The following is a 19713-nucleotide window of genomic DNA, read 5'->3' as shown; positions in this document are numbered from 1 at the left end:
TAGCATGTACAAAGTTGGTAGAGACGCAAAATGATGCTGCACAGTAATTAAAAAACGTGATGAAACAACCATAAAAGGAAATAAGCAGAAGTGGATAAACATTGGCAGTGGCGTAAATACGGGGGGGGGGGGGCATGGGGGGTGGGCACGTGCCCCCCATCGGCTGGCAAAAAAAAAAAAAAAAAAAAAAAAACGGGGAAAAGGAGAAAAAGGAAGAGAAACGTAGTGGGGAAAGAAGAAATTATTGAAAGAAATAATGTTATGTTATGTTATGTTATATTATATTATGTTATATTACATAAGAAGCATTTTTTCATAACTTTATGAAACATTATTTGCTTCATTGTGCCTTCAATGTTCCTGGTGCTCGCATAGACTGTTTAACGAGATATATAATCATGTTGTACTAAAACCTCCCGTTTTCAAATCAATATACAACAAATATATTTCCTCGCAATTCGAGTTATTATTGTTTTATGTAGTGACAACTGACATATTCTTCTTTTTCATGACTACTTAAAGTGATTGCCCTATTTTAAGGTCTTAATATATAACATTTCCTGTCCGAGCTAACGTTCGCATTAGATGAATATGGTGAGATATGTATACTCTTAATGGATTCCTAAAAAACATATAGTCCTTAAAATATCCATGATTGGGGTCAATATATACAAAAATTTCAACTCGCGCTTCGCGCCCGCATCATTTGGTTAGTGAAATACGTACGGTCTTAGGGAATTCCTACAAACAAGCCTTAGAATGCCCCTCTTCAGATCTGAATTTCCTAAATTTTCAGCTCGCGCTTCGCGCTCGCAGTATTTGATGCGTATGACAATCATGATTACAATAACTACAAAAGGTGCTTCATGACTGGGCTTAGATGTAATTCTAACAAAATCAGCAAAGGATGGCACTAGCATTAGATGACTATGGTGAGATATTTATACTCTTAATGGATTCTAAAATATAATCCTTAAATTTCCCTGTTTGGGGTCAATATATACAAAAATTTTAGCTCGCGCTTCGCGATCGCATTATTTGTTTAGCAAGGCAGTTACGTATCATGATTACAAAAAATTTGCTTATAATGTCCCTTTCTAGCTCTAAATATCAAAAATTTTCAGCTCGCGCTTTGCGCTCGCATTATTTAATCAGTGAGATACATATCCGTTTAATGGCACTGCATGTCCTTAAAAAATCTATATAAGGTCAGTATACCTGACAACTGAGCGTGCTTTGCGCGCTCCCTATGTGACTCGAAATTTTTGCTGGTGCCCCCCCCCCCAATGCCGTGACCCACGGTACGCCACTGAACATTGGGCATCAAACTATATGAATCAAAATGAAGATAACTGAGTAATCATAAGTAATACAGGCGTACACATGATTAAGAAGATGGTGACATTTCATTGAAACGACACAAATATATCAATACAATATATCCATCTTTTATAATTTTGCATCAGGCAGACAATACACCAAAGATTATGATTATATCAGAAAAGTCATTCCTTGATTGTCGGAGTGAATATGGGGGAAGGGGGAGGCAATCTTTCATCTACCTCCTCATTTCATTCGTGAAGGGGGGGGGGGGGTGTTTCCCCTCACCCATATAGAAATCAGCTGACACTTATTTTATTTAATCAGTCCTTTAAAATAATGTTCAACATAACCAGAAATTTGTCGATATCAAACAAACCAATAAAAACATAATAAAATACTCGAGTAAAGCGTTTTTAAATATATGAATACTATTATCATTACTTGCACTGCAAAAACTCCTGTGTTGATTTAACACCATGGCAGCTAGGAATCTATATATGTCCACACCAGAGAAGTGTTAAACAACACCGATTTTGGTATTAGTCTAACATCAGATAGGTGATTATATAACACCATTTAGTATAAAACAGCATCGGTTTGATTCCAAACTGGTGTTGTTTCAATAATTCTCTGGTGTGGACATATATATATAGATTCCGGGCTGGTGTTAAATCAACACCGGAATTTTTGCAGTGTGTGTATGACTTAATAAAGAGAATAAATTAAAATGGATAATCGGTAGAAATACACTAAAGTTCAAACAAATATCATTTATATAATGTACGTATAGAATCACAGCTCACATGGGAGCTGGTATCTTATATAGACCATGCGTATCAAAGTTGGGAGTTGTATCCGTGGGCGACATCACGTTCATGTCGACGTCATCAGCGAGAGCGGACATCGGCATGTAATCGTAGTCAGTGCCGTCAAACTTGTCCATTAAGATGTTGGCCTACTTGAATGGAATATAGGGAGAGATGGATGGAGAGAGAGGGAGAGGGAAAGAAGTGGAGAGAGAAAGAAAGAGAAGAATAGAGAGTGATTTGTTTTAATCGTTTGAAGTTTGTGAATTTGATGATCAGGAAGACCGTGCCAAAATTAAGGCATTACCAAAAGTAATGGTTGGTATCACGAAAGCATGTACTTACATTTTTTGCCTTCTGTGGTTAGAAATTTCCAAAAGAGAAAAACCGGCCAACCAATTTTAACAAAAAGAGGAATTCCACATACTTGCGTCGATTAAAAAAGTATTACTAGCCATCAATTCCATAAAATCTATTCCTTTCTCCGATTTAAAGAAAATAACCGTAAAATACTTTTAAGTGGGTTAATATAAAAGTACATCTGAAGTCAAACTTACATTCGGGGTCATCAGCATATCGTCTAGTCGTACTTTTATTTGGCCAAACGTCGGCCTTCCCACGGGGTTGCCTATCCAGCACTCTAGCATCAAGTTATATCTATAAACAAAGGTAGGATAAAAATGGGAACAAAACAATTCTTGAGGGTGGAGAGGGTAAGACGAGGTTGGTTACCCCGACATACAGTGGCTCCAGCAATATTACGAGTAGGCACCCACTTAATATTGTAGGGCATCTTAATTGCTTTACACTCTGAAATTCTAGTCAATTGACTATTTTCTAGTCGTATTTTGCTAGAACAGAGATATTTCTGACTAGAATATATGTCAGAAATGCATGTGACTAGACATACCAGTTGCACCCAGCTGACTACTGGTCTAGTCAATTTGACTGATATATTTTTGAAGAGTGTACATGGCACAAATCAAACAATTCATAGGGTGACGAGTTCCAATTGTAACACAAATTTGTTCACATGTATACATTTTCAACGAGATCTCCAGCAATGAAGGGCCTCCATCATCATGATCATTAAAGCACAGATGATGGTCATTTCTGAAAATTATGTCAAAATCTATCACAAAATCATACTTTTGTATTAAAGAGTTCGATTTTTTTGGCGTACTACTACGCCAATGGCCTACAATATTGTAAATATAAGGTTATCAAAACTTTAATTTCTTCGTTTGGTTGATTGCTAAAATAAGTGGCTGTTATTGTCGCATTCATTTTAATGTAACATTTAGAAATGTATCAATGGAAATGTACCTTTGTAAATAAATGTCGAATTGAATATTTGTTTTTAATCAAATCTACTCACAAATCCTGGCTACAATGTTCTGGATTAGGCAATCGGTACCCCATATTTACCGCCATCTTCACTTGTTGGATGTCCATCCCGGTGTAAGGGCGTGCACCTGGTTGGCAAGAGAGATAGAAATATTGAATGACCGGACTGCGGGGGTGTATTGAGATTACCTATCCTCCTGTGCCAGATATATTGCAAAGTCGTAACATTTCACCTCAAACGGGGAAATGAATACTCTTTTATTTTCGGCGCTACTTTGTCCAAAGCTATTTGAGATTTAACACAACGCTGTTCACTATACAGTAGCTTTTTAACAGTTTAAACCATGGTAATTAGATATTGAAATTAAGTTTGTTGTTTATGAAGTTTGTCCACCAATATTCTTCGCAATAAACGCCTGAACCCATTGAAAATGAACCAAATTATGTGAAAGTCCAGGAAGATTAAATAGTGAGCATGGCCGTACGCAGAATATTTTCCTGGGGACAAGACGAGTTGAAATTTTCAAAGAAACTTAATTCCTATCCTAGCGAGGAGCGAAGCGACCGAGCTTCTCATGGGGGCGCTTTTGCATTTTCGAAAGTGAAATTAAAGGAGAATGAAACCCTTGAAACCAGCTGAATCCATATCAAAGAGAAAAATCAAAGAAACATATTGTTGAAAGTTTGAGGAAGATTGAATAAATAATAAGAAAGTTATGAGCATTTGAATATTGACATCACTAATGCCATGTAGATCCTCCCATTGGCAATGCGACCAAGATCTGTGATGTCACACACGTACAACTTTCTCATTACTTTAGTACTTATTTCACTTATATTATCACTTTTATAGAGTCTATCACAAGGTGAGGTGTTCTCTTTATGAGAGGACAAGTACAGAGGTTTCACAACATTATATCATTGATGAATCGTTTGTCATATATGATTAGAATGAGCAAAAAGATATGTTTTGGGGTATATTTTCAGTGTCCAAAAGGGGAGAGTTGTTCATCTGTGACATCATAGATCTTGGTCGCATTGCCAATGGGAGGATCTCCATAGCATTAGTGATCTCGACATTCAAATGCTCATAACTCTTCTATTGCTAGTCCTATTTTACTCAAACTTTTGTTGATCTTATTCTTTGATTTTTCTGCTTTCACAAAAGTTAACTTACTCCAAGAGTTTCATTCTCCTTTAAAGGATTTTGTGCTCATTTTTGGTGAACATTATAAAAAATTTCATTAAACATTTTCCCGAGGAAAAATTTGACAACCCCCCCCAAAAAAGGGTTTTAGCCAAAACACATTTCTGTTTTAACGGCATTTTACATTACAAATTTAAATTGTCCGTCTCAAGGGGGGGGGGGCGCACGGGCCGGCTGTGAACCCCTCCCCCGGATCCGCCAGTGCCCGAAACTGATCCAAAGTGCTTTAGCTTTTACAACATGGAAAAATAAAGTATTACGCCGATTTTGTGACAAAATGAGTAATCTTAAAATTTGAGTTGCTATTTCAAGATCGTAGTTAATGATGTATTGGTGAGACATAGGTCTATATTTTACAATTCTAAAACTGTTTATTTAGTATCAGAGTTCACGGAATTGATGGGGAGGCGCTTCAGCCCCCTCTGTACAAAAACGTGAAAATGACCATCTGATTGTGATGTCTTTTTGCATGGTGGCTCCCCGCCCACTTTCGGCTAAGCTCCGCCCACTTTCAAAACCGTTTTGACCCATGGGTACAAGAGATGAATGCGTAAAATTACATGTCTATAACCCTCTATGTTTTAAAGGATGGCAATCAATGAAGGGTGACTTTAATTGAGAGACAGAACCCCAACTGGATTAGCAAAAATTATCTTAAAAGTATATTCGTCTCAATGAATATATAAGAACGTGATCTATTTACGCTCCAGTGACTCTGGTCTTCTTACAGTTCCAAAATGTAAAACAAAGTGGGGGAGGGGGGCATTCATCCATGCAGGGTCCTCACTCTGGAATTCCCTCCCACGAGAGATCTGAGATAGCAAGAGTGTCGAAACATTTAAGAATTAAGCTAAAAGCTTAACCTCTTTAACTTGTATTTTTGTTTACCCCTTCATTTGTGAACCCCCCTCATTTGTGAACCTTAAGCATCTCTTACGAGACGGATATGGCGCCTATTTTTGTTAAATATTTATTGGAAAACTTAGTCGTTTAGATAGAAATGATAGATCTCACCAAGTGTCAAGATTTCCCACATGACTACAGCAAAAGACCAAACATCACTCTTCGTTGAGTACACGTCATGATTAAGAGATTCAGGCGCCATCCATCGAATGGGCATACGGCTCTGAATTAAAAACGGAGAAAGTCCTTGGTGTTATAAACAAGTGTTTGTGCTTTAAAGAGGTGGGAAATATGTTTTGAAAGACTTTTTTTAAAACCTTGTATTTCGAAAAATACCGAATAGTCTAAATCAATTACAAATCCAGTCAATATAGTTCACACTTTAAACATCATTATCCGTTATTCATTATGATAAAAATAACGACAATTCCTATATAATTCAAATAGTTTTTAAAAATTACTTTACTTACCCCAATGCTATGTTATAGGTCCTCGTTCTTATTTACAAACTATGTAGCTAAAAGATTAAGAAATTTTAATCATAATTATCTATAATAGAACTACTATGTGTTCATGATTTTACACTATTTTTTTTTTTTGGGGGGGGGGGTAGTTCTAACCCATTTGGAATACATAATTATCTAACTTTTGAAAATGGATCAAATTATTCCAGTGTCCTGCAGATATTCGACCATATTCTGTGTACTAATTGAACTAAAACAACAAAAATGACACATACAATACATTAAAGAGCACTGAAGTGTTGTGCCAAATTGTCGTTGAGTGGAATCAGAAGCAGACCCAAGATATCAGCAGGGGGGGGGGGCACATCACTAAGAATAAAAAAGGGGAAGGACAAAATATCATCACTCCGAATTAGTACGCAGTTTTCACTTCGGATAGAGATATATGCTCTTTACTTTCATATTATTTTACCCTTGACATCATAATGTATTCCTCATCGTCATTCATACTCCTCGCCAGGCCAAAGTCGGCCACCTTACACTCGAGCCTCAATCCTAAAAGGATGTTCCGTGCCGCTAGATCCCGATGGACAATCTAGAAATACATAAAGATAATTGAGTTAACTTACCATTTTGTAAATTATGTCTGTACAGTCCGTGGAAGAGACATTTAAAGTCACAAATGGAAGTCTTAAAAAATAAATTCATATTCTCAACAACCAATACAGTCGGTTTACATTTATTTTTTGGGGGGTGTGACCATTCTGGTATGGCATTGGCTTCATCGAATATTTGAAAAACACAAAGAAAAGAAAAAGAAAAAAACATTGTCCGCTCCGAAAGGCGGTTTACAAATGAACAAACAAAAAAGGAAGTCTGAAAGGCTCAAACCGGTTTGTATTTTACAATGTTTTGTTTTTGTGTTCCCAGACGGTAGAGAGGAGGGCGAGGGGAGGGTGGGGTGTTGCATGCACCCTGTGGTCCCCTGTTTAGGAATTATCAAGATTATAACGAATTTGTTTCAAACGACAGTGAACTACTATTGGCTGGCTGAAATCTTTTGAACTTCTTTATTATTACCAACGGTGGGGGGGGGGGGGGGTAGCTAGCATTATCATTGACAATTTATACCTGTTTTTGAGCAATGAATTCCATAGCACCGGCGATTTGTACACCGAAGCGAAGAAGTTGTTCTGATGACACGCAGACGTCCTGCCGACGATTCTCTTTAGACAGCTGCATCAGACAATGTCGCAGGCTCTGATTGGGACAATATTCCATTATAATGTAGGAAGAGCCTATGCAAACGGAGAATATACATGAAATATGTTTTTATTGTCGAATATTTCTTTTCAATTGACACAACAGGGTCAGGAGCAGTGCCAGGGAATGATAATAGGCATGATAGGAGATGGGGTAAGTCGACTTAAATATGACATCAACAGTAAGAGTTATGCCGACCAAGACCTCTATTTGTGAAAAAAAATGTTCTCTCTCTCTCTCTCTTCCCTTTTCTTCATAGTTTACCCTTTTCGTTCCTCTTTTTTATTTGTACTTTTTCACTACCCCGGTAATTAAGAAAAAGTATAAAGGGGCATATGCATCTGCCCTCATTAACCACCGCCCCTGTAATTAGCAGCCCAAAACTGAAAATAAGTGAAACACTCCTACGGGTACTGAATGTTAACCTTTATTTTAGATAAAATTACATATTAAATGGCGTCACCTTAACATGTGATCATGACAATGTAGACCCACAAGCCAATTTACTCCTTGTACAAACTTATTTATTCGTCATCAAGCATTTTGTTAATAGTGGTTGCCGTTGGTGTAGATTATGATGCCATAGTTTGCACCGTGCCTTACAAAATATGGCGCTGTGTCAGCGAAGTATCTTTTTAAATTAAAAAATATCAAGTGGAACGCCTCTGGCAGTCTCGCCTGCATTACGCGATTCGATAAAGCAGCAATGCTGTCTTTGGAAAAAGCTATTAAATAATTATTCACAAACGATTAAACTCATATGATAATAAAATATTATGTCCTTGACCCAACATGATGACCTTTGACCATGATCATGTGACCTAAGACATGTGCTAACAATCATTCATACTTGAATACCCTTATGTCTATGTTTCATGAACTACATGTGTAGATCCATAAACTTTCTAAGTTATGATCCAATTAAACAAATACCCCCAACACGGCCAAAGCTCATTGACCCTAAATGACCTTTGATTTTGGTCATGTGACGAGAAACAAGCACAAGATATTCAGGGATACATGGTTACTCTTATGTCCCAAGTTTCGTGAACTAGATCTATAAACTTTAAAGTTATGATGACAATTCCACAAATACCCCCAACATTATCAAAGTTTGTTGACCCTAAATGACCTTTGACCTTGGTCATGTGACCTGAAACTCGTACAGGATGTTCAGGGATACTTAATTGCTCTTATGTTCATGTTTCATGAACTGGATCTATAAATGTCAAAGTTATGATGACAATTCCACAAATACCCCCCAACATGGTCAAAGTTCATGGACCCTTAGTAACTTTGACTTGGTCATGTGACCTGAAACTCAAGCAGGATGTTCAGTAATACTTGATTATCCTTATGTTCAAGTTTCATTAACTTGGTCCATATACTTAAGAAGTTATGACGACATTTCAAAACTTAACCTTGATTTCGATATTGATTCCCCCAACATGGTCTTAGTTCATTGACCCTAAATGACTTTTGACCTTGATCATGTGACCTGAAACTCAAGCAGGATGTTCAGTAATAGACCAGTTCGTAGTTACTACATGGACAATTTTGGTCAAATGACCTTTCATTTCTTTCATTGAGATAGGCAGATTTCAAAGCAAGATATTATGTAAGGATGCCTTACATAGCAGGATGAAGAAATTGAAAAGATCAGGTGACTAGAATAGCACACCATTGAACGCTCTAAGTCTAAGAAGGTATTTGTTGCATTTCTACTTTGAATGCATATCATAGCATGTTGTATAATTTACTTGGCAAACTGTGAAATACCAGTCGTTCGTGGACGCATTGTTTTTTGTGGATGTAAATGAAAAGCACAATTCAAAATAATATATGAATGATCAAGATATCAAGGATGGTGCTTATCTCACTAAGTTTAAAACCACCATGTCACTTTAGTACAAATGACCTTCCTCTGATCAGACAGAATAACTGCGCAGAATCTTCTGATCATGCGCAGATTGGAACTACGAACTGGCTTATGTTCAAGTTTCATGAACTAGGTCTATATACTTTCTAAGCTATGATGACATTTCAAAAAGTTAACCTTGGTTAAGATTTCAATGTTGACGACGCCGCCATTGGAAAAGCGGCGCCTATATAGTCTCGCTCTGCTATGCAGGCGAGACGAAAACATTGGAGACGAAAGGGAAAATAACATTTATGCAAGTGTTACTGACCGTCTTCAGCTGTGCTGTACCCAAGTAGCTTGATGATATTTGGATGAGGTGGTATATCTTTCATCATCTCAAGTTCATTCGAGAAATTATCCTTTTCAAGGTCTGAGGGCGAATCTTCAAATAGAGAAGGGATGATATTAGCAGAATTTGTGGATCACTGCATGACGCTCCCCCCCCCCAAAAAAAAAAAAAAAAAAAAAAAAGAATGGGGTTGTGTGTATAAAAGTTATTCAAGATAGAAAGCAACAAATTAAAAACTAATATGGCAAGTAATTATTGTTGGCTAGTCAGGTTGAACGATCAGAAAATACTGTCAAAGATCAGGGCCCCTTGGCAAAACAATATTGAATTGAAAGGGCTACCCTGTATAAAGAAGACAGAATAACTGTAAACTGTAATTTTCAAAATGCGAATTTCCTGTTACAAAACAATTTATTTGTGAAAATCTCACCTTCATGAGTATGACCAAAGAAAAAAAAAGTTCAGCAACACATATGCTGTTATGTCCACCGAATAGACTGTATATTTGGTTCACTTGCATTTGAAAATCGTTATGTTATATCAATTTTTATACTTAGGTGAAATTCAAATAACATAAAAAACACTTATACAAGCCCCCATGGAAAGAGCATCCGTTGATTTCCCATGTCGAACCGATCTGTTTCAAAATTATAGGACTCTCTTGATAAATGCACAAGATCAGACAGACAATATAGAATTTTAACAACGTGATTCTTGCAGAATATGCCAATAAAACTAACAAGCAAAAATGAAATAAAATAGAGAACTAAACAAGCAGACAAATTTCAATTCATTCAAACCTCGAAGCGTCTTTACCGCGACTGTAGTCCTGTCTTGACCGTCAATGATCCCAACCGCTTCGACGCGGTAAACTTGACCAAACGACCCGCCGCCAATGAGATTCTTTGCTAAGTGGAGCCCGCGAAGTCGTCCTACCGGGAATTTATATTTATCGTACTTTTCGGAAGACGACGGCGTTTCATCTGCTCTCAGCGCATCAGCAGATGGACCGGGTCCATAACGCTAGGAATTAATTTCGTAAAGGAAAATAATAAAATATAAAAAATCTTCAAGAATGGAATATAGCGGAACCATACTTAAAAATGGAAACAAAACTAGTTATTGTTAATTCTTTTTTAAGTAAAACAAAATGGTATCAATAATATTCCCCCAAAAGTCGACATTTCAAATGTGTAGGGATCCCGGGGTAGGGATTCACTTTTTCGGGAACAGGTAGTTCGCTCGACTCAGATAGGGCTACATCGGAAATGCCATCGTTTAATGATAAAAGGAGCGACTCTAAGATATGCAATTTGTTAATAATATTTGTGATTTTTTTTTATCAGGGGCCGCGGAACCGGAGGGGGGGGGGGAAGGGGTCCCCCACTTTTCCAAAACCGTGTACAAAAATGTGATTTTTTTTTGCAAGGTCAGCCCCCCCCCTTTCAAACCGCTCCATTTCACTTTGTTCTGACTTAAACAATTATCATTTAGGTTCTTGAAAATGGGCTAAACATTATAGGCTTATAGTGTTAAAATACCATCCCAAAAGTTTCAAAGTATCATATCTACAGGAACTATTTAAAAAAATGGAGATGTAAACCAAGGTTTGAAAATAATTGGGGGTTGGTTCCAATGACTATGTGTATACAGTGAATCTGTGCACCACAGCACATACACTATAGATGAACACATCATGACGTACATACAGTGTGTACAAGGTACACTGAATGTCCAGTGCAGCTAATAATAGTGTGTGCATACACGTATGAGATACACACAGCAGACACAGCCAACGGACTTATTGAATTGGAGAAAACTGGTAATAAGCTAAACTCGTCTTACAGACGGGTTCTCAAAATCAGGCTAATAAATTGCTTCTTGTATCTAAATTAGACTTTTTCATCCTATATTGTGGTCTATTTCATGGTTTTTTAGGACAAATACAGGCACTCATACACATGTTTCATCTCATTTGAGAATTTTAAAAATCAGCTGCTCACAAAGTGAAACGATCCCTTTAACTCTCCATTTTATGTGTGTAATATCTGACAAATACACCCATACATGCACCCCTTATACACAAATTCATATCCTTATACTCTCACATTCCAATATAGACAGTACACATTGTATAAAAAGCTTACATTTTCAACTTCAATCGGCACGTTTATGGACTCTAAGACTATTGGCATCGGTGGTTGTTCCCGCTCTTCTTTACCACTTCGACAGCAGGTTGGCTTACAGCAGAGTGCGATGATTACCACATTGATAACGACAACGAATCCCAGGACAGCGCCGGCAATCATCACGACCTCCATCGTCGTCAAACCCGCATAACTCGTGGTGCTTTCTGTCGACCCCATTGTTGAAGGTTCTGTTGTCGTTATCTTGTCGTCATCACTGTTGACGTCGTCTGTGGCGTCGATATCAGGACTTGTGTCGCCGTCGTTATGATCATCATTATCATCATCATTCGGAAGTTCTAGGAATGTTTGTGTAAAAAGACTACTTTACTACCTCATCATCGTCATCACCACCATCATCACCATCTCCATCATTACCATCATAATCATATCATCATCATCATCGTCCTCATCATCATCATCATCATCATCATCTTCACCACCACCACCACTACCACCATCATCACCATCATCTCAATCACCATGATCAGCGCCATCATTATCGCCATTCTCAGTACATTAGCCTTCCGGGGTCGCTGCTGAACAAGAAACAGCTAGACAAACACACATTTCATTTTTTATTTGTTGTTTCTGTATTGGAGATTGTATAACTCGTCCACTCAACCTAGCACCACCTTATGGGGATTAAAGTTTAATGTGTTGCGGAATATCATGCATATCCCGCCTTTTCATCATCCCAGATCAGACCCCGCTGCACCACTGAACTACATGTATATTTACCTTCACAAGAAGGCAGATTCCCGGTCAATTGTCCCTTGGCATTGCACGATAATTGATCCATACCACTGAGGATGTAACCGGCCTGGCAGTAATATTCACACGTAATACTATATTCGATAGTCGATAAGCCTTGGCATCCAATATCGATAGGCCTAGTCATGAGATCAGATGGTAGGGCTGGTATATCGCAAACAACAACTGCAATTAAATGAAAGAAATACATAGGATCGAATAATAGTTTTCGACGCATGGTGGTGGTTTATCCTTGATATAAAATCAAAATAATTGATTCTGCTGCTAACTCAATCAAAATTATAGCCCGGTAAGTCAGATAAGAATGGATTGTTTGTTTTACTTACTTCAACATGTAGAATGACATTCACATTCACAAAAATAGTGTTACATTTTGCAGATGAAAATAAACAGTAGGGACCAAGCAAACAAAAATATTTGAAGCACAGAGCCCCTTGAATACCGATCAGATCATTATGTAAGTAGACAGTTTTTGAAGAGAACGGCGATTCTGATATTATGGGACCTTCATACCTTAAAAATGTATTCCGGCTGGCATGGTCTCCTTGTGCAGTGATTTGACGAAATCATATAGAGGCTGGTTATTAGACCAACTGATATTAGACCGAATTACGTTAGACCAATTGCATATTAGACCAAATGGCTGTCCTACACTGTAGACCAAGTGGTAATAAACTATTCCGGACGATAGCCTCCTTAAAATGGCTTATTAAAGGTTGGATAGAAATTCAGAACTCAGTGAAACTAATTAGAATGGCGATTAAATAAAAAGTCTCGATACATGCACCCTTTAAACAAACCCATAAGGGGGGATGTTGGACGAAGGGTAGGGTTCCCCTTAAACCGCGAAGCGCCGTCACCCAACCTTTCGCTACAGAGACTGTGATATTATTACCTTGGCACTCAGGGAGAGATAGCGATCCACCATCTGATCCACACGTCAGAGAAGATTCTCCCATCAGCATGTACCCCTCCTGGCATCCAAAGGTACACGTTTGCCCCTCCAGTACCACACGATCCTCGTCCAAACAATTACCCTCTATTGAAACTAAGGACACCGGTGGCAATGGGACATCACATGCAACTGGAGGAAAATCATTTTTGATAAGACCATTTTAGTTCAAATCAAAACAATAAACATTTGAGGTGGAGTAGCCGGTTATTATTCCACTTCTTTCTCCCCCCAAATGGCTATTCGTTCCATATTTTTCCTCTCCAAAAGTTATGCTTGGAAGTGTTCATCTGTTCATGATTATCTTAAATTCATTATTCACAGATTGTTAGCACGCCGGTCAACTTCAACATTAGGTGTGCTTGACAAATGCAATAAGAAGAAAGGGTTTAAGTTCACTTACTTAACAAAAATCCCAACACTAAAACCCAACCTTACTGCTGAAAGTAAAAAAAATGCACTTTATATTTTGATTGGATATATTTTTCTTTGCTTCATTTTAGGAGAAGATGTATGACTTTAAGTGAAGGTCGAACGTTATGCAAGCGAACAACAAAAGCGTTCAGCTTTGCATCTAATCGAGTACTGGTCGGAGAGTATAGTATAGTATAGTATTCATTTTCCGTATAAAAAACACAAAAAAGCAAAACGGATGGATAACCCATTTTCAGTTTAGTCGACATGACTATACTGTTCTTCCATGGGGTCCATAATCAGAATCATACCTTGCAGTTATTTGCTAAAAAACCTAATATGGATCGTCTATGAAATGGTTCTTCATATACACTTTGAGAATGAAAATAAAGTAAAGAAAACCAAGGGAACGATATTACCATGGCAACTAGGCAGAGAAGAATTTAGGTTTCCATTTTCTAAACATCTTACAACAGATTCACCCACTCGTTTGAAGCCATCCTCGCATGTGAAACTGCATTTACCGTCTTGGAGAATAAGCGCTTGTGAAGAGCAATCAGTAGCATCCGATCGATCCGTCAACTCGATCAGATGAGCCGGATAGTCAGGAATTCTACAAAGAACTGGTGCAAATTAAACAGGATAAAGGGTAAAGAGCTTAATCAATCCCAGAAAGAAATTAACTGCATAGGTATTTATATCATTCAAAGTACGTAAACTCTGTCAAAGTAGAAAGCGGAGCGTTGTGGCCCTGCAGATTGGTATCTGGACTTTGAAACAGATGGTCATGGGTTCGAATCCCAGCCATGGCCTAATTTCCTTCAGGAATAAATTGACCTTCATTGCTGCACTCAACTAAATACATGGCAGGAAGTAACTCATCAAAAAAAAAAATTTAAATTACGATAAAACGTTTTTTGAAGGAAAACGTTGAGGTAAATTAAAATTAGATGTAAAAGATCCCCAACATGCGTAGCTTGATTGAGAGCTGTGCAATACGTGCATAGATCTACTCTCTCAGCCAAGGCGAGCAAGCAATACGGCATGTTTGTGATTTTGATTACGATCACATATACGAGCTTTTAAAAGGTTTTATCGTAATTTAAAAATAATACGAGATGTTACTATATTTTTATATAGATAAATAATTCCCCGAGTTTCGTAATTTTGTCAAATTAATGAGATAAAAATTACATCTAACAGAACGAGTGACAATCTATCCCAGCCACATGAAGTTTATCGTCGGTGCATATCGTCTGCTGCTATTCGTTGAGTTGCCTTCAGGTTCGGATTACATTCACTTGTTTGTAAGTACAGTTTTATCATTATTTTCCTTCTTCATAGTCACAGAGGTAAGAGACTCTGTCTGGACAGTGTGGTAATTCATTTTTATGAATTTAATTTGGCCCGCGCGGTGTAGCTAGCACTTAGCAGCTGCATGAGTTAGGTAGCGAATCGGCATGTGATCGTGTTGCAAGTTGAATTGTCCGACTCATCATCATCGGCGTAATTCCCCCAATTTACCTCCAACTACGTCACTTTGTTGTTCGTTTCATCATCATTCTCTTCATCTTCAAAATCATCAATTTGAAAATCCAAATCTAGATAAAATTCTGGGTTTTCTTTCATTTCGTGATCGAAGTATTCAGTGACAGTGTGGAGAAAACGTACCCTCGCAACAGGTTTTGCATGCAAGTGGAGCTTCACGTGCATGGGAGAGCCAATCACGCATCTCGTACAGAAAGTGACGTCATCAAATTCAAGTCAATTCAGAGACCGATGCGAGGCATATTTCGGAGAGGCATTTTGAGCGTTTTTTAATCGGCGATTTTCACCTTATGTATTATTTTCGTTATTTTTGAATGACCCACTGATAATCCCCACATCATTACCTTTCCATTGACATATAATAAGACCACATTCATAATCAATATAGTTCTCATTTAACCCTACATTTCTGGAATAAGTCCGGTTGCTGTTTTATATACCAACAGAACATCAAGTTGTGGACAATGAAAATGATAATAATAATAATTATAATCATAAAGATAATAATTCCTTGCCCAAATGACATTCCGATGAATAAACTACTGGAAAATTCATGAGAATAAAGTGCAACTTACCATATTCACAACTTGCCCCCGTCGATATGTTTTGTGGACAGTCACATTCCCCGTGTAAGTTGCATACGCCTCCGTTGTGACACGTACGGTAACATGGGCCTTTGATGAAAATATAAAGAATACAAGAATAATCTCATGAATTGGAGGAGGGGGCAGGGAGCCCGTAACACAAAGCTTAGCAATGATCGTAGAACAAATTTTCACGATTGATTCCATTGACTACAATGTACAATCAATCGTAAAAATCAAGCGTACGATCAATCGTTATGCTTTGTGTTTCGGAGCCCAGATGTCTCGTATTTCACGGGATAGTCCCGTACTTCACAATTTCGTCCCGCGTCCCTTACGACCATGTTTAGACGCCGTTTTGTCCCGCATTTCACAATGTTGAACACATTTATGAGACAATATTCATTTCCTTTTTACTTTTTACTCATGTGCATAAAGAAAATGTAAGCGTTATTTTTTTTCTCGTTAAACCTGTTATGTAGAGAAAGGTTCCGTAATCAGCAGTAGTCATGAACGCAGAGTGTGTGTGCGTGCTCCTAGAAAGTTTATTTTTTTAAATGGTATCCATTAGTAGGCTTCATTCAATTTGGATTAGTGGCATAATTAGTACCATAATGAGTTTAACATGTAGAATTAGCACAAAATGCCATGTCTGGCCTCCTCCATTTTGAGGGCTCACTATACGCCATTGGCATGACCGCGAAGAAAGTGTCCCGTATTTCAACTGTCAAAATCTGACAACACAAGTGGGGGGGGGGGGTGTTATTCTTACATCATGGTTCCTTGTAAGATATATGCAGTTTGGCCAGCCAAACTCTCGTGAGTTTGCTATTATTAGAGATTAAAATTTTATGTAATGATCTTGATCAGAATGTAACTTTATATTATCTGCTCGCCTTTCCGTTCCTTTACTCTTACTATATATGATATAATAAAAAAAGAGAAGGGAAAAGGAGAAAAATGGAATAGGAGGAAAGAAAGAAGAAACAAACAAACAAAATACCGATTTTGCATCGCGATGCTAAAATCGACTTGCAAATTCTTTTTTTTAAATGTTTTGAACATCATTAATATTTTCATCCCTTAAAAGTGCGTACTTACATGAATAATCTCTTATGACATCACTGCATTTTCCCACGGGGCATTGGATATCAATGCAGTTATTACCATCTGTGAAAGAAAGCACAACGCATGATGATGACGATAGTTTTCGTATTTACTACGGGGAAACTCTTAAGAACGCATCGATTCCTTTGAAAATGCAATTGAAATCACAATGGAGAGCTGAGAGGCTTTTGTCGAAAGTTGGTGGACTGGGACAGCAGATCATCCGAAGATTTGCATCGGCCGAACAATTGCAAATTATGTCGTTGTCCAAAGTCAAGAGTTATTCCCGGTCCACCAACTTTCGACAATAGCCTCTCAGCTCTCCATTGTGATTTGACTTGCATTTTCAATGTAATTGGTGCGTTGTAGAGAGTTTCCCCGTCTGCGAAAAGTCCGGACGATGAAGAGGATAAGGAAGAGACATACTTAGGAGGATAATGATTAAGGTGATGTTAATATTGAACATGGCGATGGTGACGATGATGATATATTGAAAAATATATAATCATAATGAACTACTACTTCTACCTCTATTAGTAATGATAATAATTAGAGCCTAGTGATGGTAACAACAATAATGATAATAAGGGAAAATAACGGTAATGATGATCATAATGACAATGAAAACCACAACAACAACAACAAATACAAACAATAACTTTCATTGGACCTCAATTTTCAATAATTGTCTTAATATACCTTCGTTTAAATATGAACACTCTTGTGGAAATAGATTACATATCAAAATTATCAATTCATAATAAATATAATATACATGTATGTATATGTCATTAAACTTGTTATGCAACTTCTACATGTTCTATATGCCCACTGGCGAATATTCACCATCATCATCAAATCCTTTATACTAAAAAGTACAATATCAATATTATTGATGAAATCCCCTTTGGGAAGATATAAGGTATAACATACCCTTTGTATGTTTGATAATATTAATTGAATAAGGTTCTTTCTTGAAAAGTGTGCACTCATGAATATCATCGGATTAATCAAATATTTTGATTATTCTAAATGATTTAGAAAGCTTTAGCAAGTGGAAAACGTATTATCAATAATTTAACTGTTTTTTCAAGAAAGATATTTAAAGCACAATGAAGGTAAGATGCACATGAAATCAGTAGGCCTATACAAACAAAATAAATCAATCAGTCAAAGCGAATTACATGCGACAATCTTTCAAAAACATCTTACCAGCACTTATTGTCAGATTATATCTCAGGCCCAATGAATCATGTGTTTTCACCATAATCCAGGCTGCAGAACTATTGAAAACTAACGGAGTGGGCACGTCCATACTTGAATCCCAAACAACATCGGGGCTGCTGTAGACAACGGGTGAAGGAATTTCATATCCGTATCCGAGAGATACTAGATTGTTTGTTGAAACACTGGAATAAACATCGGCGATGGTAATGTTGATTGTCTCAGCTCCATGGATCCGAATTAAATGGAAGCAGTACAGTCGACGTGGAAGTTCATTGGGATAACCATCGCTTAAGATCTCTCCGGTGTAGTTGTAGAAGTTACCACTCTCGCACTGGTCTTTGTATAAAATAATGATAGACATTTTTTTCCTTGAATAATCATAGAGGTGTAAACACAGTAAGCAACAATTACATAGCTGTGAAAAGTTGTAGGACTTTAGGCATGATATGGGCTCTGAATTTTTGACTTAGGTGAACCTCTTATCGAATAAAGAACATTTCACAGCCTTTTAGCTACAAAATAAAAACACTATTTAAAATGTGTATACAACGCTATTGACTATATGGATTTTACAGTAGTTGTTTAACAGTTTAAACAAATGTTTGAAATCTGAGACAGCAAAGTTTGATTTTTAAAATTTAATTCTCAATAAATTAAGTATGGTTGTTTAAACTGTTGAGCAATTACTGTAAGGTTCATAATAGTAGACAGCGTTGAGTAAAATTTTAAACAACAATTTTATTGTGTATAGGCCTATAAAAATGACCAACAAGTTCATGTTTTAGAACCCTCCATGTACGCGATGTAGGCCTAGATCATGATATCATTCAATAATGATCATTATCATATCAGGTTGCCCTTGAAGGTGGTCACTGAAGTGACCACCTTCAAGGGCAACCTGAAAACATACCTGTATAAGAGTGTTTTTTGATAGACATTGATTTATTGTTCAGACATGTATTATATGTAAATGGTTTTTGTTGTTCTACTCTGAAGCCTCTTGTGCATCTAATCAAGATGGAAAGTGCGCTATACAAATCTCATGTATTATTGTTGTTATTATTATAGTAATGATAAATTGGATCTTATATCACGCCAAATCCACTCTGTAGAATGCAGAAACTGAAATGATGTCACTCAATCACAGTTTGCAAAATTTATGAAATTATACAATTTAATGAGTCTTAACTTAAAAATCAGTCCTTCTCTGTGTACGCATGTGCAAAACTGAGATAAGCTTAAAAAAAATATCACACCAGCTTCAAATCTGGCCTATCACCATGATCACTACTTACTCGTCTTGTAATAGTGGTCATTAACTAAACTAACACTGAAATAATAGGTGATGTCGAAGTTTACTGACCAAATTTATATTCCAAGTCGCAATTTCGTCCATGC

General features: G+C 37.2%; 1 protein-coding gene across 1 annotated transcript; it reads right to left on the bottom strand.

Annotated features, from left to right (window-relative positions):
- Nucleotides 1–106: 106 nt before the first annotated feature.
- Nucleotides 107–18676, bottom strand: LOC129267480 (uncharacterized). Its single transcript, XM_064104748.1, has 15 exons — nucleotides 18301–18676; nucleotides 17083–17151; nucleotides 15973–16071; nucleotides 14269–14472; nucleotides 13379–13567; nucleotides 12451–12648; nucleotides 11671–12008; nucleotides 10324–10546; nucleotides 9503–9616; nucleotides 7182–7348; nucleotides 6523–6645; nucleotides 5698–5809; nucleotides 3508–3604; nucleotides 2687–2786; nucleotides 107–2278 (listed from the first exon to the last, which is right to left on the bottom strand). The coding sequence occupies exons 1-15, from the start codon at nucleotides 18674–18676 to the stop codon at nucleotides 2123–2125; spliced, it is 2565 nt and encodes an 854-aa protein (XP_063960818.1). The 3' UTR covers nucleotides 107–2122.
- Nucleotides 18677–19713: the final 1037 nt, after the last annotated feature.

This window comes from Lytechinus pictus, chromosome 1, assembly GCF_037042905.1.
Source record: "Lytechinus pictus isolate F3 Inbred chromosome 1, Lp3.0, whole genome shotgun sequence".
NCBI classification, from domain to species: domain Eukaryota; kingdom Metazoa; phylum Echinodermata; class Echinoidea; order Temnopleuroida; family Toxopneustidae; genus Lytechinus; species Lytechinus pictus.
Note: the sequence above shows the minus strand (reverse complement) of the source record. Positions and strands in the feature narration are given on the sequence as shown.

What these genes read in the sequence shown, in the direction of transcription:
- LOC129267480 (XM_064104748.1), bottom strand. Translation starts at nt 18,676, where the DNA reads ATGTCTATCATTATTTTATACAAAGACCAGTGCGAGAGTGGTAACTTC. An exon ending in AATACATTATGATGTCAAGG is followed by an intron (nt 5,810 to 6,522) that starts GTAAAATAATAT and finishes TTTTTAATTCAG; the next exon opens with AGCCGTATGCCCATTCGATG. An exon ending in GAACATTGTAGCCAGGATTT is followed by an intron (nt 2,787 to 3,507) that starts GTGAGTAGATTT and finishes CTTTGTTTATAG; the next exon opens with ATATAACTTGATGCTAGAGT.